Source organism: Mycteria americana, chromosome 6, assembly GCF_035582795.1.
Source record: "Mycteria americana isolate JAX WOST 10 ecotype Jacksonville Zoo and Gardens chromosome 6, USCA_MyAme_1.0, whole genome shotgun sequence".
Lineage (NCBI taxonomy): Eukaryota > Metazoa > Chordata > Aves > Ciconiiformes > Ciconiidae > Mycteria > Mycteria americana.
The window spans coordinates 48,277,055-48,298,790 of record NC_134370.1 but is presented as its reverse complement, the minus strand read 5'-3'; the positions used below and the strand labels follow the sequence as shown (position 1 = coordinate 48,298,790).

Below are 21,736 nucleotides of genomic sequence, written 5' to 3'. Positions count from 1 at the left end.
GCTTGGGTTTTCTGAGACAGAAAAACAGGAAACACAATGAAATTGTTCTAACAAAGCCACAGAACGTCAGGACTGTCTGCCTTGGCTGATTCACAAAGCCTGTTTTAAACTGACTAGATGGGGGCCATAGAAATGTTTCTATCTTGATAAATCTAGTTTTTGTGAAGGACAATCACCACCAGTTTCTTGGTGGCTCCTCTAGCAGCTCTGGTAGGCAATGCTGAGTGTCCCAGCTATCTATAAGAGCTCCAGAGAGGAGATTTCCCTGGATGTCCCGGCACATAGCATGTTCTTCCTCTCTGCAGAGGCCAGAGCCCACACAAGGCGAAGGCTTTGCCATTTCTCCTTAGCTAATACTTGACAGAAAAGGTAACTCCCCTGGTAATGAGCTCAGGGTTGCCTTTTACAGTTTTTGACCAGTGCCGGTGGGAAGTGCAAGGTCCAAGGCTTTTATAGTCACAGCAATAAAAGCCTGGGCTTGTCTGAGGGGGCTGCCCACTGCGTTGCTGTCTGTGGTCCACTCTGACCGCGCTGGCAGCAGGGGCTGTGCCAGCAACTGCCAAACTCCGTGTCTATTCAGAGCATTGAGCTGTTTCATAGTTCAGACAAACACGTTCCTTGGTAGATTACCTTCGACATAAGGTCTGCTTTACTAGTTCTCAATTCTTTTGAATTATCTGGTAAAAATCTCCATCACACCAATCTTCATCTCTTTAAGGAGCCTGACAGTAGAGTGGGTGTATTGTAGGTACTATCAAAGAACTAATAATTTAAGCTAACTCATGTTGATACAATGCATTGTGTTTTGTAAGTTAAAGGGCATAATTCACAATGTACTATGTTATAGTTGGTTAAATGCATCAGTGCCTCAAACGTGTTGTTTGCAAATTGTCAAGTATTATAACTGGAATAAAAATATTGCTAAGTAATGTGTATATTTATATTTTTACAATGGGAAAGAAAGGAATTTCCCCTTTGCTGCTACTGATCAAATTACAGTATATAACATGACTGGAAACTTGTTCTGAAACTAGGCAACCATATTTTCTGGATAGTAGTTCTACCTCTGAATAAGTTACTTAAATCTTTATTATCTCATAGTCTATCTATTTGTAATATAGGGTGATCATACCTTCTTAATTATGTCTGTTGGGATTTAATTAATGTATGGACATTACTTTGAAAAATGCCGGGTGTTGATTATTGTTTAATAACGTAGTGTTAGATTTAAAAATTGATGCTAGAGAAGCAATAAAAAGCTAACATGCTACCTTGCTTGGACTGCAAATGCCATTTTAAAGTATTACATAAGCAATAGCTTTCTTAATTTTCCACTCTCCAAAATCCATGTAATTATATTTTAAGGTAATAATATAAGCATATGTGTTAAACTTGAAACACGGTATGGAATTCTGCACTGTTCAGAAGGGATTAGGTGAGCAATTATGTAGATTGGAGATAATCCAAGTCAAAGGCTAAATACAGACCTTGGAATATAGCTTGCCTCAAGTAAAACTGCCAGTTGAATTCAATGAAAATTTTGTCGAAGACAACATATAAGTTTTAAGAAATCTAGATGCAAAGTGCTCCAAGGCATACACCTCATTTGTAGCGGACGCTGTACTGTGAGATATCCCTGATCATACACCTGCTTATGTAAGCACTTAAAATTCATCACTAGCTAATAATCCTTTTGCTCCTGATAGGAAAGTTAATCACATGCAGAATTGTATCCCATCTTAGTAACTCACTGACACCATTTACTCTCCGATACCCAGCTGAGGCATCACGATGACTACAGCATCAAAGTTCAAAAGAAAGGTGAATACTTCAGGCTACCAGCTGTACAGGGCTCCCAGTCCTGCCTCCTTACTGTCGTCATGAGGAGATAGTTGGAACATCTTCCTTAGATCCATAGGTGCAGGTAACCTGAGTGTAGCCTTTAACCATTGTACCAGCCCTGGGTGTATCTCCACTGTTTATGTTCTATGTATTTGCACAGCAACAACTGGCAGTAAGGTTGAATTTGGTGCAGCCCATGTTCTGTAACAGTCAAGGACAACCACGGCTGAATGAGAAGCAGCCAGTGCTGCCGAAGCAGGCAGCCAGGGAATTCTAGAGGAGGCTGGGACACAGCAGAGCTCTTTTCCTCGTGCTGTCATAATGCATGGCTAATTATCAGTGCTCTCAAGGGTTTTATTCAGGATGGCAGAGGATACGTATTATTTGCATAGATTGGTCAGAAGGAATTAAAACTGTTTGTCTTGTTCTTTAGCTAGGTCCCCCTAATAATTTCCCATTATATAGCATGCAGAATATTTTTGTAAGTCATTTGACTCTTTTTTTTTGTGGGTATTCATTTCAAATAGGTTTTCAAGTGCACAGGTATTTGAATACCTCCCTATAAATAAATGAATTCTTCTAGCAAGTGAATTCTTGGACTCGGTAGCTGGTTAAGTGTCCTTTAGTGTGTTTAGGAGCAGTCAATCACCATGTTCCTCCTATTATCTCTGTGAATAACGCAAAGTTTGTAACTCTCCAGTAGAAATATCCTACTCATATCTGGGAGAAATAATGCTTCTAAAGACAGGGAAGGATCTCTCCCTGCTTTTTCTCTTTCTCTCCTCTGTGTTCAGTTACCTATGTGAATGGCTGCTTTCTGGAGTAAACTTTTCTCCCACCGTTGCTGCTCCAGCCACACTGACATTTGCTAATGCTCTTTACAAAAGATGATTTCTATTTCTAGCCCGACTAGCAGTCCTGGGAATTAAAGCACGACCTCTTTCCTGTCAGGATAGTTGCTGGTGAGCACAGCAGTGTCTAATTCAACATGCAATCCAGAGGGGGGGAGGGAGCTACCACTCTGGAGAAAAGGGCAGATTTTCATCAGCTCTTTGAAGGAATAACATAGCAATTCCTCCCCATTCAAAGCAGAGGATGGAGATGTCATGTGTGACTCAGTAGGTGGCACTCTGTTTCTTGAGTCAGCACCGAGGCAGTGCTCCTGGCTGGGCTTGGTAGGACAATTGGATTTGTCTTTGGTTTTGGTTTTAGCAAGATATGTTCATTAAAGATCTATTCTTGTAAGGTTAGGAGGGTTGGCCATGGTGTCTGAGCTAATTCCATTGCTGGTGAGAATAGCCTGGCTCCCTGGCATTCTCAGTTAGATGAATTTTTATTTTCGCTTCCTTTCTGTGCACTTTCAGGCAGCGCCTCAGTTCAACCCAGAGTTGGCTGCCTTTCAGCAGAAGCTGAAAACATCCAAAAAGCTTTGTTAATTTAGAGGTGAGGTTGCTCAGATCTATTTTGTCTTGACAATGCAAACACTACAGAGCAAGAACAGAAGTTAAGGCCACAAATGTGCCCTACTCAGGGGCAGGTTTTGAATGCCGTACTGGCACAGTGGTGCTGACTGGGCTAACCTCTGCACTTCACTATTTTCTCTCCAGTTGTTTGCAATCCTTCCTGAGCTCATGCACTATAATTGGTTACACTGCACCATGGCATAGTTTTGAAAAATCAAGGTTTATTTAATTTAAAAAATGACATCTGAAAGCAATATTCCTAGCCTGCTGTTACATTATGCACCACACAGAACAGAAAAATGATCTACCTTTCTGGTCAAAACCCACAAACTAATATCTACAAAGTGTACATACTATCAAATCAACTGAGTGACACCAGCTATGCTTAAAGAGCATATGTTCTTGAAGTGTATTTGCCACACTAATTCTCAGATGCATTCTGTTACAACTACATAATATATTAGAAATTAAAAGATCGGAGGTACCGGTGCATGTTAAAACATGATTTTCATATGTAAGAAGCGTGCATACAGTAGGATGTAGTGTAAAAAACAAGTATGTTTGAACAAGACATCTGGTTTATATAGTGCTGGCTGTTCCCTGTGCTGTGAGCTGTTCAGTCACACTGAGTCAACTATAATAAAACAATACATTCATATTTATTAATTTTTTATGTAGGCTTTTGAAAACAGGAAGAGAAGTGAGAAGACAGGATAGCAGAGGAAGATGTCCATGAGATGCATCTCTGTTAAAGTCTTTTTCAAGCCATATGAATAGCTTCAGATCTGGTTAGACTTAAGAGTCAAATTCAGGTCCTAACCCTTATTTAGCCTCAGACTTCCATGGACAAATCCCGTTCTCTTAATTTTGCCATGTGGCTTCTCTATCTGCAAGACAGGGATAATAACTCTATCTGCCTCTCATGGGTGCAGTGGAGCCAATTTCATCACTGTCAGCTCTGTGGAATCCCTGGGTGAAAGGAACAACAGAAATACAGAAAACATAGGTTATTAATAGCTGGTGCTTGCCCTTACATACATCACATGTACCATTAGTCATTCTGGCCAATAATTTACAGGGAGTGAAAAGACGTTCCTCAGTGTAAATACAAAATGACACATGGATGATATTAGACCTCTGAGGTGTTGCGGCCCCTGAGAGTCTATTCAGTCTAAATCTAGTGATGCCATCCTAAGCGGATCATACTTCATATGTGGGTAAAATTAAAATGTGCAGGAGCTGTGGAATCTTAATAGTTAAATTTTAACTTCTAGGCAGTTTACATTGTAAAGGCAAGTGAATTTCCTGTGCTGGAATTGGTGTGCAGACCAAATTCTTGGTGGTTTTCAGCTTTTTCTGCCTCCTTCATAGAGTCCAAAGGTTATCTCCTCCCTGACACCTTGGATACCCTTTTATTAGCAGGGGTGCATTGGATACAAAAGTTTACCTTCTGTGTTTTGTAAGTGATGGCTTTAAAGGTCAGAACTGAGGGGAGCCTGTGACAATAATCTTGAGTCAGTAGTACACCCTTGAGGAGAACTGTGGTTTAAGAAACACATAGCAATGAATTTTAGCACTTCATCTTTGTTTGCCCACATTGCAAACCATGATTCTCTGCGGACAGTTCAGCAGTAATAGCAGATTGGGAGTGAAGAGCGTGTGTGGAGTGAGCTTGAAGATCTTAGAACTGGAATAGCAAGAAATGCTGTAAGTCAGGATGCAGGACAGCTGACCGTGATATGACCATGCTTGACTATAAGAGACTGGGGTAGCAGGAAGTGCTCCAGTCAGGCAGAAAGCATTTTACTGGGGTTGTGTGTGTGGAAAACGTCTTACTTAAATTGTGAGCCATTGTAGCCACTGTTGCCACTGTCCCCAGTTGCCACTAAGTATTGAAATCACCAGTCAGTGTAAAAATAAGAGGCACAAAAATCCAAAGATCTCTGAGGACAGCCACTTACCTTTACATCTCTGCATGTCTGGCCATGTCTGTCTCATGCCATTAATTTGAAACTTGGGAAAAATAATTTTCTTTGTGCATATCTTCTTCTGTATCCCCTAAGGCAAATTAAAGACAGCTGGGAGGTTATTTATTTTTGGTAATAATATACACACTGCTTCCAGACTTCTGGCTATTGTGCGATTATCTAGATTAATTGACTAGGAAAGCTGCAGCATCATCTCAGGCCCTTAATAAGGAAGACCGCAACATGGATTTATACAGTATTAATGCATATTACTGTGTGACATGGCCTTTCTCTTAGAAGCATATGGACAAATCTCATTGCTGAGTGTCTACCAGCACCAACTGTACCTTTGTACTAAGTGAAGGATTGCATGCTACCTTGCCTGTAGGGGCGTGGCACCTTGAGACCAAGAGATAGTTGATGACATTTTTAGAAACCTTGTTAGTGGATAACTTTGCTCATACTGAAGTCAGTTCCCATCAGCCTCTGCTGAATGTTTCTGAGAATTGCTGGTGTGCTGCTGGTTTGTGACCCTGTCTGTCCATGTGTAATAGCTGGAATCTTAAATACGGTTTTAGGTGCTTTAAAGTGTTATGTTCTTAACAGGGAGAGAGAATCTATAGAGAGAAGGCTTTTGAGGCATATTCTGCCCTTTTTGTTTTCCTGCTGAGAGTTTAACAAATCAGTGTAGTTGCCTCACTATAGTAATACTGTTCTGCAGCAGCTCAGTCTGGTCCAAGGCCCAGGCTTAAGCTGAACAACTCTTACCAAAGCTAGATTTTGAGGATCTTTAAGGCAAATCTATTTCTCCTAAAACATTTCAGTGATTTTGACTGTCATCTGTCAGACAGATAGAGAAGCAGCATGTGTGTGTCCTTCTTCAGCAAACCCAACAGTTTCCTTTGTTACACTATTGGAAATCCAGTCACTCTGTTGACTTCACTGCTGTTGAGATGATTGGTTTAAAAGAAGGCTCAATTCTCTCTCTTGTGTTAACGTGCTGTTGCCTTTTTTACGGTCTAGGAAGACCACTTATTTGGTACTCAAGAGATTAATAATAATATAAACACCATGCTAATTTGTGTGACTGACTAGAAGAGTCACTGCAGCTTTCTGAATGTTGCAACTTCAGGTTTAAGCAACCAAACCTGATAATCAGTTTGCTCTGTGTACTTTGCTCCTTTGCTGTGACAAGGGCATCTTAATACAAGTTATTTATGATACCTCACAATATTATAGTAGCTGCCCTGTAGTACACAATGTAGAGCTGATGAAAACTTGGCAATGTGAAACCACAATACATTGGCATCTCTACACGTGAAACATTTGGAGGGGACTGGAGCACCACTGTGTTGGGCAGTGAGGCTCCTTTGTGAGACTCCTCAACAAAGTATGAGACCCAGAAAAGTTTTTAGTCCTCACTCTGGCTGAGTTGTGGCAACATTGTGTGATTGTGTATCTTTTACACTAATACCTGGGGAAAATCTTAAAAAAATCCCAAACAAATAAATTAGGAACTATATTCAGACTGTGTATGCCTTCAAAACCAAAAATGAATGTTGTTGTAAGGTGCACTGGATAATATTGACTTGCCACTAAAGTGAAGATAAGCTTCTTGGAGACTGTGCTTCATGCAACAGTAGTTAAATGTTGTTGTTGCTTACTTTAGAAATGAAATAGATATTTTCAGGCACGTGACTCCAAGCTTTATTGATTATTTCTGTACAACACAGGAATCTATAGAATGTGGACTAAACTCCTAAAGTCCAGGCTCAGTGTAAGCTTGGCTCAGCAAGAAATCTAAACTGAACAGTGTAGATCATAGCACAGTCTCCAGTTTCATCCTTATCCCAATGCTATCAGTGCTAGCTACTTCTGAAGAAGGACCAGACAGTAGGAGCAAGCCTGATGATTTTAGCTCCAAATGGCTTTATTGGCATACGAACTCAGAGGCGTTCCAAATACTTGTTCTCTCTCTCTCTTTACCTAACAGTTGTTGTAGTAACTGCAAGTATGCCAATCTCTTCTTGGGTGGCTCTGAAGTCCCAGTTGAAGTTTTCAGGTGGGCATGTCCAGCCATGTACTCAATTCCTTTCTGAACCCTCTAAGCCAGAAGATGAGTGTTCCTATAATATTAAGTACTTAATTAGCAGCTTGTGCACTCTGAGTACATCAGGCAGACCAGCAGAGCATAGGGAATGAATGACAGCAGAGATGTATAAAGCACATTAGTTCTGTTGACCTGGGCTCCCTGATCTCCCACTCTATAGCTGATCTCACATGTCTCTGTCTTGTTGTCCAGGTTTTATTGGGATTTGACCATGCTGCTCCTGATGGTAGGGAACCTGATCATCATCCCTGTGGGCATCACTTTCTTCAAGGATGAAAACACTACCCCATGGATTGTCTTCAATGTGGTTTCGGACACGTTCTTCCTCATCGACCTTGTCCTCAACTTCCGAACAGGTATTGTGGTGGAGGACAACACAGAGATCATCCTAGACCCACAGAGGATCAAGATGAAGTACCTAAAGAGCTGGTTTGTGGTGGATTTTATCTCCTCCATCCCCGTGGACTATATCTTCCTGATTGTTGAAACCCGCATTGATTCTGAGGTGTACAAGACAGCCCGGGCACTGCGCATCGTGCGCTTCACTAAGATCCTCAGCCTTCTGCGGCTTCTGCGGCTCTCCCGGCTCATCCGGTATATTCATCAGTGGGAGGAGGTGAGCAGAGGCTGTGATGCACTTGCATCCTAAATCTTTTCTCCACTTATGCTGGTATTAGACAAAAGTGCTTTCTTTGAATGCCCATTCTCCTACTTCATGCCAGTGTGAATGCTAAAGAATTGTGTCTTGAGTCTAATGCTTTGCTTTTAGCAGGTTCCCGAGAGGACCTTCAGCATATTGTTATTAGTCACTTGAGACTGTACTATCTGCTTCACAATCATAATATATATAATCTGTGGAGATGATGCATGGGCTGAGAGGAGAGTAAGTACAGGTGGACCCCCTACAGGAAGTGTGTAGTTATATAGCTGCCTGTGAGTGGAGCAGTTAGCCAGACAGCAGGGTCTTGCCCTCTCAGAGCCCCAAAAGGTCCAGAAACAGCTCAGAGGAAAGGTCTAGAGACAGCTGATTTGCAGCACTTCTGGCATTTGTTTACCCAAGCATCTTCTTCTTTTACATGCTTATCTTTTGAATAAATGGCTTGGTGATGTATTTATAACCTTCTTGCTTTCTAAATTCTCTGACACTATGTTAAGGGAAAAAGGAAAGAAGAGAATCTGCAGACAAATAGGGTCTGTTTAAAGACATAAAGGTCTGGTGAAAAGCAAGAGCCCCGCTACCCCTGGACCCTGTGCTGTTCCCAGGGGAGTTCCAATACACAGGGTGAGTTGTCAGGTGTATTGTGAGTGAAGCCACAACCTTACAAGTAGCTTGAAAGTAATTTTTTTCCTGTCTCCGTGCTCTCCAAAGCAGAGAGAAAGCTCCCTGCAGCTTTCTCCACGTCAGGAGCATATTTTCAGGACAAGGAAAGCTGGTCAAGGCAATTTTATCTTCCTCCCCATACTTTCTCTTCTGCTTTGGAGCAGAGCCTGATGCAGAGCATGATCTAATGCAGAGCGTGCTCCTGGGAATGTGAAGGGAAAGCAGCCATGCAAGTCATGGCTAGATTGCACTGAGCTGTCAGAACACTAATTCATGATAGAGCTGAACCGTTTCCTCCTCCCAGCATCACAGACTCAGAGGGAGAGCATTGGTGCATACTTTACAAATTTCAGGCTTCACCTTTGTGGTGTTATAATTTGTGAATGCTTCACTTACAGCAGAGCGTAATGCCTTTCTGAAGTTAGGGATGACATTGTGCAAGGTGCTGTACAGATGTACAGGGAGAGACTGCTACAGCCCTGAAGAATTCACTACTAGGTTAATTTGCTTCATAGCACAGGCAGGCAGGAAGTGCACAGAGAGATGGAGATAAATAAAGCAGAAGTGTCTTTCCCGGTGTGACTCAGTAAGTCAGAGACCGAGCAGAGCAATGAATTATCTCCAGGTCTGTTGTCTTGTCCCTTGGTTGCATTGCTTCTCTGTCCTCTAATCCAAGAACGCTCAAGAAAGGCGATTTGGTGGCTTAGGCTATTGTTAAAATAGCTCCTTCATACAGATTTACATGTAGCCACAGCAGTGCAGAGCTCTGCGCTTGCTTGTCTCTGCTTCTTGACTTCCTTTCCATAAGGTGGTTGAAGAGGATTTAAGTATATTTGCTGTTGATTGTACTGAATTTGTTTTAAAAATAAATGAAATTAAAATAAATCAGCGCCCTTTCCCTGTCTTACTTCTCATACAGTTTCACTGAGCAGCCATTTCTAGTTTCGGCCTCGTAATACAAATAGGTGGGGCATTTTGCCCTTTTGCTGTCATGGGTACTGAGGGACAGCATAGCCAGGCGCTCTCTGGATCCCCCCTGAAGAACAGACTCCCTGGAGTGATGCAGTGCCGCAACTGGAAGGGACAGATGGTGTTGGATTGCAGTTTGAGACTGCAATGCAGACACTGTTATGCATTGCAGAGCCCAGCAGAGCAAACATGATAGTCTTTTTTTCAAACAGGGCTCGACCCAAGCAGCAGTTTCCCAGAGAGAGTATGACAGTAGGAGGTTTTCCACCTTCTTGAATGGGGGAGGGAAGCAGAGAGAAGGGGCAATCCCTTGTCATTGGTGCAGTGCATGCTACAAAGCAACAAGGAGACGGGGAAGAGAAGTTCTTCATGTTTGCATGGGAGTAAATGGTTGTGCTCCCTGGAACTACACTGACAGTTCTTTCTTCCTCTTACTCTGAAGTGCCTACAGATGATCCGTCTCTGAAAGTTCATGTTCATCTTTCCTCACTGCACAGATCAGCAGTGGTGATCTGGAAGTGTTAATTCCTGTAGGACAGAGCAGTGTTGGACTGGACTTACTCTGGGTCTACGCAAGGGGCAGGTTGCTGTGCAGAGTTAAAGAAGAAGGAGGACTGTTGGGAGAGGGGGTTGCTGAAGGCTTCCATTCTCCTTTGCTCCCCCACACCATCCCACTCTATGTCTCATCTGCTAGTTTCCTTCTCTCATAGGCTCTTTGCATATGACCAGATAAGCTGAAAAAGACTTGTGAGTAGGGCACGCTGGTCCACTGGAGAAGAGTATGTGTGTGAACTATAGGAATCTATGTAGGGAAGTCTGAGGCAGAGTTAACAGAGGTGGATGGACTAGTCAGAGAGGGCGTGTGCCGTGTTGTGTCTGGATAGAGCATCCCCGCTCACCTGTACTGAGTTTATGCAGTGACTTTTGATGGAGCAATCAGTGCTGCCATGGGAAACTTAGCTCCTTGCTTATAACTGTTGCTGAGACTCTGGGTCCTGTATGAGGAGGAGAGGGGGATCCAGTATACGCAGAGATGTTAATCTACTTACTCGGCCTCCTAGATGGACATTACATCTGTGCATTAGTGTAACTCTGAGTGAGCACAGGGATAAGTGGTCACTTCCTGAGTTCACAGTGAGCCTCTCCGTTTCTTCCCCTGCAGTTGTCCATGCTCTGCATGAATTTATCACTCACCCTGCAGTGAGGAGAGAGCAGCCTTTTCTAAGGCTGCAATGCTGTAAAACAGCCAGCCACTCATCAGTTCCAGATCAATGCTAGTCATGAGTCTGTGGGCTTGAGAGCCAGTGGTTTGAAGTGCCTGCACCATTCTGGCTCAGCAGCGGACTACTCTGACATCCTCCCCCAGGTCTGAAACAAGTGCTTTGGGGACTGCAGCTGGGCAAACACCCTAAAGAAAAAAGAAAAGAAAAAAAGAAGAAAAACAATCTAATGCACTCATGTTTACTGGAGTATGAAAATAAGCTTAATCCCGAATGTAGCTGTTTTATTTGCATTATCCATTTTGTATGAGTGGTCCAATGAATGAATTTACCAGTAGGGCACAATATAAATAGAGTCTTTTTGAAATGTCTGCCTTACCTACCCTGCAGTAGGAAGCTTGATTGCAATGTAGGAAGGCATACTTGCACTGGCTTGAGCCTAGCTTGCCTGAATATCATATTATAAACTTCAGTGTCTGGTAGTTACCAAGTCCATGAGCAGAGACCCAGGAGGGCTGGCATGGTCTGTGTCTGGAGCTGTACTGCCAGGGTAGGAACAAACAAGGGTACTCCAGTCATGCCTTGGTCATACCCAGGGAAGCTCTTGTCATCTTGGCCTTTGAACCACTCCAACAGCTCTTCAGGGTATCTGGATTGGTCTGTGGTTCTTGACCATGTGAAAATGGAGGCACACTGTTGCTCACAGAGTCAGGAGTTGGGCCTTCACACTGTTGTCTCTGAGAAACTGTTCAGAGAAAGCAGACTCTGAACATTGACATCCTACAAACCTTATCCCAAGTTCACCCAGCAGAAAGAATAAAAGCGGAATAATACCATGTAACCGATATACCCAATGAAAATGAACCAATGCAGTTCAGGTTGTGAGTGTTAAACAAAAAAACCTCTTTAGGTCTTTATAGGCAAAAATGATTGAATTTTTTTTTCCTAAGAGAAATTTGTTGAGCTTTCCCTATTTTATGCACAGCATCTACCCCCATGCTTGGAGCCAGGATGCAGTAACCTGTATTTAAGATCAAAGTATTTTGACTTATGAACAAGGAACTTATGAACAATTTATTGGGACAATCATAAAATCCTACTCTTATCAATTGGTTTCCAAATAGCACATAGGATTAGATAACCAAAATATTTTGATTTCAGAATCTATGTGAGGAATTATGATGGGAAGGAAAGGAACTAACTGGTTTTCATATATATCATGATAAGATTATCATGAGAGGATTTTTTCAGATTTTTGTCAGAAAAAATTTATAGTTTTCAATTTTGGCAGCTGAAACCTGACAAAAAGGACAATTTGGTGATTTTCAAACTATTACATCAATGAAAACTTGAAAACCTTCCTGAATGCTGTCCTTTTCTTCCCTTGAGTTTCCATATTACATGGAAGTTTTAGAATGGAGGGAATGCATCTTCTCAGGTCTGTAACTGGCCACAGATTACATAATCTGAAAGATGACATCACTTTAAGAAGATTCAGAGATATTCAGAAAACTGATTCAAAAGCTAGAGGGTTTATGTGTAAGGACTAGGCGAGAGCTTCCAAAGACTATGAGAATATGGCTCCCAATTGATTTTCATTTTGATTTGAACAGCTAATTCCCTTAATTTTTTCTGACCTATTTGTAGCCTTCCTTAAATTAAATTAACATAACATGGCTAGTGGCCTGGGGAATGTAATGTTAGGCCAAATCCATAACTGGATCCTGAGAGGGAAGGAGCTGGGCAAAATGATTGTTCTCAAGTAGCACAGCAGGGTCCCATTGCATGAGCAGTTCAAAATAGCTTAGCAGACTTTTTATCGCTATGATTTGCAATTCTGTTGTGTTAAATAGCAAGGCAGACCCATGAGAGTAACTCATTAAAACCTCTGGACACCCTTGAGTAAAATCAGACTCAACAAACACTGGTAATATGTCAGGGAGGGGGAGACTGGGCTGGGTTTCTTCCTAAATTTGCATTACCTCATTTCTGAAGGCAGCGTTATCAAGCATTTGTCTTTAATGTCATTACAGGAGCTTATCAGAACCATAATGCAAGTTACAGTAATTTGCATTCTTACTGCACAAATTGACCCAAAACTCAAGCATCTTTTCCTTCTAGAGAAAATCCTGGCTGCACTGAAATCGATGTCAAAAAACTCTTGTTGACATATTAGAAGAAGGTCGTTCAAGATTTTACCACAGCCTTTTACATTGAACTGTTTTCACTTGTGCTGCACAACATCCTTGCAGAGGGAGGACAGACAACAGCAGGAAACAGACGTTCTCCATTCCTGTACAGACATTGTGTTTTCCCTCACTTGCCCGTGGGCAGCTAGTGATCCATGCCCTGCCCTGTGCCATGTTACCTTTCAGGAGAAAGACACCTAAAAAAGTTTTTTGGTGGTGTTTGTCTTTAGCAGGAAGTTCTACTGCTATAATGCAAATTAAGCTTCCCACCTGGACAATAGGAATACAGTTTCAAAGAGAATATAATAAAAAACGGGTTATAATGAATTATAAGGAGCCAGGCAAATATTTGAATAGTTGCGCAGCTACAGAGGTTGCCATAAAAAGGAAAAAGCTTTTTATTTTTTTTACGGTCACCTTCTGGCAGTGCTTAATGTGTCTTCTGTCAACAGGATGGTATGATAGGGGGAATAGATGGCTCGAGGAGTTGGGATTAGGGCATGGAGCCATTTGTCTCTAGGTCAGTAGTTCAGATCCAGCTTGTAGCAAGTGAAAGTCATTTGCGGTCTCATGGATGTTTTTTCTCTGATCTGTTCTTAGTAGACAGGTGCCTGTGTGACAAAATCATCTAGGGGACTGGCCCTGGTAAGCCTCAGGCTCCCTGTAGCAGCAGCAATGGGGTTAAATTCCCCCACACATCTGAAGTGAAGACCCACTGACCAGGGTGTAAGGCGTGTTAATAAGAGGGTCTTGTGTGAGCCCAGCGTCTGTGTCACAAGGGCCATCAGTCTGAGCTTTTATGCTGGGATGGAATTACAAAGATTTTCAAAAGAGATAGGCTGATCTCCTAATGATCTCTAATCACTGTGATAGCTGGTTGCTGCTCCAGCCTTTCATTTTCTTCTTCCCTCAGACTCCTCTTAGCCTACTCCTTACATGTCCCTTCACTGGACACTGTGGTAAGTTTGCCTTTCTCTTGGGGAGTGCACATCTCTCTATTTCTCTGCCAGGACCAGCTGCCGGCAGCTCAATGCCCATATCTTGCCAGCTGCCTGTCATTTTTCTTCAGGCCATTGTTTCTGGAGGGCGGTTTCTGGCAGGCTTTATTATTGCTGTTGTGTTACAATAACAGAGGGTCCTCAAAGGAAAAGTGCTGGAGTCTGGCATGAGGAGATTCCTCCTGCAATCAGTGTCATTTTCTAAGATTTAATACCATGGAGGCTTCGCCCTTTATTGATGAGGCATGCTCCAGCTGCAGCGATGTAGGGACCCTGGGCCCTCAGCATATTGACACGGCCTGCCGTGTTGCTGTCATACAGCATCACGGCATGCTTATGGAGGGTGTTGTGACCTACATCAAGTACATTTGTAACAGGGAGAGGGGTCTGGAGAACCCTGTACTCTGACTGCAAAGCTTAAGGAAAACTTCTGGGAGCCTTCTAAATCACAGAAAAATCCTGTGTGCTCAGGAACCAGCAAGGGCAGTGCCCAGTTCCCTTAGATGTGTAGGAATAGAGATTCACACCTCAGTAGGAATGTGCCCCATAGAAAAAGCACCGTAAAGGCCAGCCTGAAAGGCCTGTACCCTCTGTGAGCACCTCAGGTTGTGTACGTGCGCTAACCAGCCTGCACAGTGCTCTGCATAGCGAGGGCTGAGCCTTGTGTCAATATATCATACGGTGTATATGTGATGTACATATATATAATGCTGATGTTAGGAACAGCTGATACAGCTTTTGAAGCCATTCAGAGGGAGATTCCTGTTACCATTTGCGTTGCTGACCCAATGCCAAATCTGGTTTTGTCTTTTAGCAGTATGGGAATCATGTTCTGCCAAACTCACCCAATACTTTAAGGCCAGTGTGTCTAAGGTACATTAGCCTTGGCAAGTGATAGCAAATTAATTGCTCTTCTTGTTGAAGCTTCTTCCAGGAAGGCACTATTGATTGCATTCATATCAAGTGAAAAACTTTAATGTGGTAGCTGAAGAGAACAGCATTTCCTTGCCTCACTTTTTGTATTTAGCAAGACAGGGTTGGAAAGGAACGTGCCGAATCCGTAAGTTGTGTGAATGAAGCAGGAGCTTGGCCCAAATAGGACCATGGAAAAAAAACTCAACTTGGTTAGTGGGGGAGGAAGAAGAAGGGATTCGGGAGTGTAAGAAAGAGCATGGCAGCATGGAGTTACTTTTTGTGAAGAGAGTTTGAAATCAGTTACTTCATCTCCCCACAGAGCATCCTCACATGCTCTGAGCCAGTCACTGGGCAAGGGGAAGTTCCAGATGGGGACCTGAACAGCTGCTCCTGCTGGAGTTGGAGTGAAAGGGAGAGCAAAGCTCTTCTAGCAGGAAGAGAAAAATACCCTACTCACAGGGATAATTAAGGCTTTAGATTCTGGAAAAGAATCTGTATCTGAACGACTCTTTAGATATGTGTGTGGTTTCTTCTGTCTGGTTTGCTTTGCTTGTCTCCCCCCTTGAAGCTGGTGGGCACTCTGAAGCACCACTGGACACCAGAGGAATCCATGGTAGTGGGTACCTACCTAGTCCATTTTATTCTAGTAAGTGGATAGGGCTGGTGGGAGAGAACAACCAATTATCAGTACACCTCACTGTCTGTAGACACAACACCCTGTGGCAAGTGCTGTTGTGTTGTGGAGCTCGAGACAGAGCGGAAGTCTGAATCCGTCTCCCAGACAAAGCTCACTAGGATGGAGAGCAGTATTCAGACCTCAGGCTCCAGCACCACCGCTAGATAATACCGTGAGCTGAAGAATTCATATGCGTTGCCATGCAAACAAGGTAGCTGAAGGCAAGTTCTTGGCTTTCAAAGGTTCTGTGCACTGAGGAAAGGGGATGGAGCAATGTCAGCCACGCAGAAAGGTCAGGACCCATCCTGCCAGTGGCTAGCCTGACCCTGGCTAGACTGGCTGGGGAAAGAAGGAATGCTCTTCCACAGAGCAGCAAAACCCAAGGCCAAGCTTTGGCTCTGAGCAATTCTCACTTCCACTCTAGAGAAAAAGTTGCCAGCTATAGTGCAAGACTCTCCACAACATACCATGTGTGGGGCACTGGAGCTCGAAAGCCCCAGCCCTGAGAACATGTTTGTTTTTCACCCTCTTTTCTTCTTGCCAGAAATATGCTAATGCAATGGAAACCAGACTTACTTTCCCCACTAGTTTGAGATGAAAGGAAGAAGAAGTCTTTCTCAGGAAGGACAAGCTTCACTCCTGAGCAAGCCACAGAGAGGTGTGAAGGTTTAATGGGCAAGAGCTTTATTGATGAAGTTATTTTCTGAGCACCTCTGTGAAAAGAGCTGTTTCGAAGACAGTTTCAGGACATGCAATTATCCAGTTTGCCAGCTTAATGCATTCAACTTAACCTCATTTTTATGAAGCAGAAATCAATGTGGTAACTTTCAGAGCTGAGAGATGACATTTTATTCTTGCTTCCCTCATAAGGATGCATATTTTTAAGCTTCCTCTTCTACTTTAACTCCTCCCTCTCCCAGTTTTGATTAAGCAGGAATACTCCAAGGGCTAGAGGAAAGGGTGAGGCAATTTCCACATTCCCAGAGTCACATTACAATGGAAAATATTTCTGAAATCTCTTTGCAGTACATGGCAAAATTTTCCTTATTGCCTTCTTGCAAGAGGACTTGGAAGTACATCTATGACTTCAAGAACCTTTTTATTCATTTCATTCCAGCACCACTTCACCAGGGAAAAATTCCAATGTGTTGTTGACAGTGCTGATCTTCACCTCAGTTTTTCATTCCAAGGAACACGTGTCCCCTGTTCTCTGCTCTTCCAGTGTCTGTCACCTTCTCTACTCCCACATGGTCAGGGATATTTTGGTAACTATTCCTGCCTTGTGTCTTCTCCCCTTCCTAAGCAAGAAGTCCCTGCAGAACAGCAGCTGCCAGAGCTGTGAGCTGGATAATGTCTGTCCAGAAGTTCCTCAACAAGAGTGTGCCATAACATTGAAGAGAGTAGGGTAATTGCCTTGTTTTTGATTAATATGCCACCTCTCCTACCCCTAGCACTTCCTGAAGTGGATTGCACCACACATACGGTATTTTAGTCTAGTGACACATGCAAAATCCCTGCAGACTAAGGATAAAAGTTTACAATAAAAATCTTCAGCCCAGGCTTACTGTGCTGCCACCTTACCCATTATGATTCTCTTATGTTCAAGAAAGTAAAAGTGCTTTACTATTTCGATTCTTTCAGGTAAACGTGAGTTGTACCTCTCCCCCAATCAGCGCTCTGCGACTGGGTTTTTTTGTCATAGAAGTTGAGAAGAACATTTCATTGGGGCCCCTTGTTTCAAGCTTTTTGTAGTGGATTGATGGCACAATGGTCCCAAAGAACAGAGCAGCCCAAGCCCGCCCCAAGGCTCCCCAAGCAACTCAGAGCGTGACTCAGCAGTGCTGCTGTTGGATGCACTGCAGCATCGGAGGGACGGGTGGTGGCAGCCGGCCACACACTGTGCAGTGCTGAGCTAGGTCAGCTGCAGAGGAGCCTGGACTGTGCAGCACTCTCAGTTCTCACCTCAGTGGTTCTCTACACGATCTGGTTGGTCAAGGGCAGAATGCAAGGATATTTGTTTGCATATACAGAGGGAAAGGGGAATGAAGCCTATGGACTTTGGCTTTTTAATCTAAAGACAAAACTATTTTCCCTGACAGTATAAAATGGCAATGGTGGCTCTATCTACCTTGGCAGAGCCATGTAGCAGGCAGTTCCCCACTGAACTGCTGGTGATTGTATCTTTGCCATTCGCTCATCCAGTATTTATGAGGGAAAAACCAGAAATCAGGGGGGGCCTTATCACAGGAAACATTCTGCCTTTCGTAGCAGCTGGAAAAAGAAAGTGAGAAATGTGATCTGAAAACAGAAACACCAGAATTATTCTTCTAGCTTCCTTCTGGGCTTAGGATAAGCCGCGTGCCTATAGTCCCGCAATGTTCCTTTCCGTAAAATGAAGAGAGTAATGTAGTCACTTCACAGATCTTAACAGCTGCAGTTCATTCATGCTTCTGAGGTGCTATTAGGCCTGGGATCTGCTCTGAAGTAGACCCTGAGCAATCCCATTGAGATATGACATAAACATATACTTCTCTGCTAAGTACCCTTTGGTGGGTCCTCCCCCCAGGGCTGAGGGGACTCTGTTCCTACTCTTCTCTAGAAACAGAGCCCTAACCCAATGTGGGACATACATATCTTTATCTTAGCACACCCTACTGTCTCATGTGGCTTTTCATTATTCTGTGATGTATCTAATATCCTCGCCCTTGACCTGCTGACTTGGGTCATGAAGGTAGATGAGCACAGAAGAGGATGGTGTCATGGTTACTCTGTATCTTTGATCCCTGAGGGTTAGGAGGAGGTTGGGGAATGTGTTTCTCAAGTTTGGGTCCAGCCAGAATAGATCATCAAGAAAGGATGATGGTCTCTGCAGTGTGCAAGTGGATTTGGAGTAGAAGGAGACAGGCCGGAGGGGAAATCTTGAGTTAAGGAGTGAGTCAGGTGTGGGCCAGGAGCTCAACATGGCTAAAGACAAATTGGAAAAGACATGACTTGGTGCAATGTTAGTGGAGGAGAGAGCAGCAACACTGGGCAGCGAGCTCAGGGAGGGGAAGTCACTCTGCAAAACACTGCCCAGTGCTGGGGTGTGCACAGAGCCATACCCCACGGAGCAGGGAGCAGCCGGGAGTCTGCCCTTGTGTAGTATCACTTTAGGTCTGGCTCCACTCTTCGGTGGTGGAGCCTGTGGAGGGTGAACTTTGAGAGAACCTCTCTCTGCGCTGGCAGTGACAAGCAATCAAACAAGCAGCAGCAGTGCTTCCTTGTAGACACGGGGAAGAAACTGTGAGGATAATGTCCCTTAAAGCAGCTGACAGGCCTGCTCTTCCTCAAGTCCCTGGAGGGGGTGGAGAGCAGTTAAGATGCAGCAGCTGTGTTTGGGGATTTTTTTTTTTTTTTTTTTCCACCCAGCAAACTGCTGGGTGTTAATTCCTCTTGATTTGCTGTGTCTCAGTGCAGCCCAGTTTGGAGAGGCTGTCCCTCAAATAGGGTTGATTACACTCCTCTCCAATATGCATCACCCAAACATCCACTAATTCCACTTTATCCCAGTGCGACTGGCTTTTCTGATGCTACAAAGAATTAAGCTGAAATTGTGTAGTTAGTTATACAGACTTGGTGCAGCCAAAGTCCAGAGATCTCTGTCAGGGCCCAGCAGCAATCACCAATGAAACATCCTCAGCAGAGAAATAATTACCAGTCGTCCTCTTGTCACCACCACCCAAAACTGGTCCCATCTACTGGGCCCAGCTCTAACTGATTTCTGCAAGTAGCAGGATGTACCTAGGGGAGATGAGACATGTCAACGTGACCATGTCACTAAGAAAGCTCCTCCCTTTCAGTGCTAAAGGGATGTGACACCCCCCCCCGCCCCCAAATTCACCATACTTATAAATCTTCCCTGAAAAATATAAGTGATCAGTCAGGCGAATTGTGCCTCTGCTACACTGGAAAGTTGTTATGGCACATCACAGAGGTCAGAAAAGCTTGGTGGCAGCCCTGACAAATGGCTTGGCTGGCAGAGCCTTACCATGGTCCTTACGTGCCACAGGGATATCTGAGGAGACCATCTAGAGAAAGTCTAGCCAACTGCACACCTCCCAGGGGCTTCCTGCAGGCTGGCAATATCCCCCGCAGCTGGAGGGGGATATTCTTCTGGTGGGTTTGGCAAATGTGTTGTAATGCACTCATGAACTTTGGGTATCACATGAGCCCAGCACTTTTTCACTTTCCCTGTATCTCCCTATATCTCTGTCCCTGCCTTGTGCTAGAGCATCCATGGGAGATGCAAAGTGGAGCCACTAATGAGTCATGGGGAGCTTGTGCCATGATAACCTTCCTCTCTATTTCCATATTACTCTTTCATGCATAGAAATTATAAAAAGGGCTGTCATTTGCATACAGGGGGAGAGAGGAAAAAACCCTGTGTGATTCAGGTTGGTTGTGCCTTCTCCAGGAGGCTCTTCCCCCTCCCCACAGGCCTGGCCTGTGGGTGAGCCTTGCTCCTCTGCACTCTGAGCACTTCCACAAAGGTCTATTCCCTGCCAGGATGCAGAGGCATCTTACCAACTGCCTTTTTCAGTCAATAAATCACCTCAAGCTTGTAGGTATGAGGAAGGACAGATAGGAACTTCTCCCTTTAGCTCTCTTCTCTCCAGACCTGAAAAACATGTTTGTATGTTGTCTTGAGCATGAGGCAGACCCAGTCCAACTCTGGAATGTGAAAGAAATATGGAGGAAGGCCAGCAGGGTGGGAGGAAAGCAGAATGAAAAGGGCTTCTGTGAAATGAGACAGTAGAAATGAAGGATGGGGAAGGCCTGCTGCATCATCTAGTCTGTCCTGGCACAGAATTGTCTGTGTGATCTTCAAGGATGTTGTCAGATAAGTTTTAAATGTGTCAAGTAGCAATACCTTGTCACTTTTTCTGAGATGTTAATCTTGCAGCATTGTCTTGTATACTGTGGACAGGATTGTTTACTTTACAATGCAGTAGATTGCCGTGCTTAGCCAGGGTCTGACTGCGCTTTGGCCCACAGAGAACAAGTGGGCCAGAGAGTGGAGAGCTGGTCTTTGCTGTTGCTGGGGAGAAGAGATTGGCTTCTCCAGCATGGAAAACAAAAAGAGAGATCTCTCTCCTATCCACTGTGAGGGAGAGGGGTGAGCATGTAGCAGTGAGCGTAGCAGACTGCAGCTCTGTCCTGCTTTGCTGCCTTAAACAGTGCATCCCATGAGTGCATGTGGGTAGAGTGCAGCAATGCTTCAGGGGAACTTGAGGAATCCTTCCTGGAGCTTCTCTAATGACCCATGGCAATAATGTTGCTGGAGATGACACGCAAGCACATGATGCTGCTGCTTCTCATATACAGATTTTTGCCTCTCTCCTTGCCCTCTTCTAGGTCATTTTAGCAGCTGGCAGGGAAGGAAGAACGCACCCCATTTTAGGAAAACGGAAGAAACCCTTCAGTTTCCATCCTGGCTGGCTGTGAGCACTGGGAATGCAGACAATGAGGTCTGGAGCCAGGCTGGAACATGTTCCTCTGGCCTTTACCCTCTCCTTCCTCCCTCCTTCCCAAGGCACAGCATGCCACAAGCTCCTACAGGAGATGGTTCCTTTAAAAGGAACCTTATCGCAAACCACCCTCCCCTTATCTGCAGCCTTCAGATGTGGACATGCTGACTGGGGACCTGCAGCAGCTGGCAGCAGCCTTCCATCTGCTGCTGAAAAGAGTAAGCTCTCTGGACCTCCTTCCCAGCCTGTCTGCAGCAGTGCATCTGCTAAACCAGCCATGCACAGTCATGGGAGAGGCATCCCTCCTCCTTTTAAAGATTCACCAGCATTGCAGAAAAATGCATACGTATCTCTGCCGACTCTGCTCTAGTCCGGCTATTAATAGCACCATGGAGGGGGGATCTTACATGTCAGAGCAGGATCATACCCCCCACTGAATACCCATGGGCCTTGGCGAGATTTGCATAGCCCCTGGGGAAGCTTGTACTGCTTCATCTTCCCTGCTCTTTGTATTCAAGCAAACCTGCTACTGTGGGCTACAAGTGCAGTGTGGCAAGCT

The 21,736-nt window shown here is 44.1% G+C and overlaps 1 protein-coding gene across 1 annotated transcript in view; it reads left to right on the top strand.

Moving 5' to 3' along the window:
- HCN4 (hyperpolarization activated cyclic nucleotide gated potassium channel 4) overlaps positions 1-21,736 on the top strand; it is a 104,593-nt gene that overhangs the window by 21,827 nt on the left and 61,030 nt on the right. Inside the window, exon 2 of the mRNA XM_075504171.1 lies at positions 7,575-7,998. Within this exon, the coding sequence (XP_075360286.1) occupies positions 7,575-7,998 (424 nt within the window). The remainder of the gene's footprint in view (positions 1-7,574; positions 7,999-21,736) is intronic.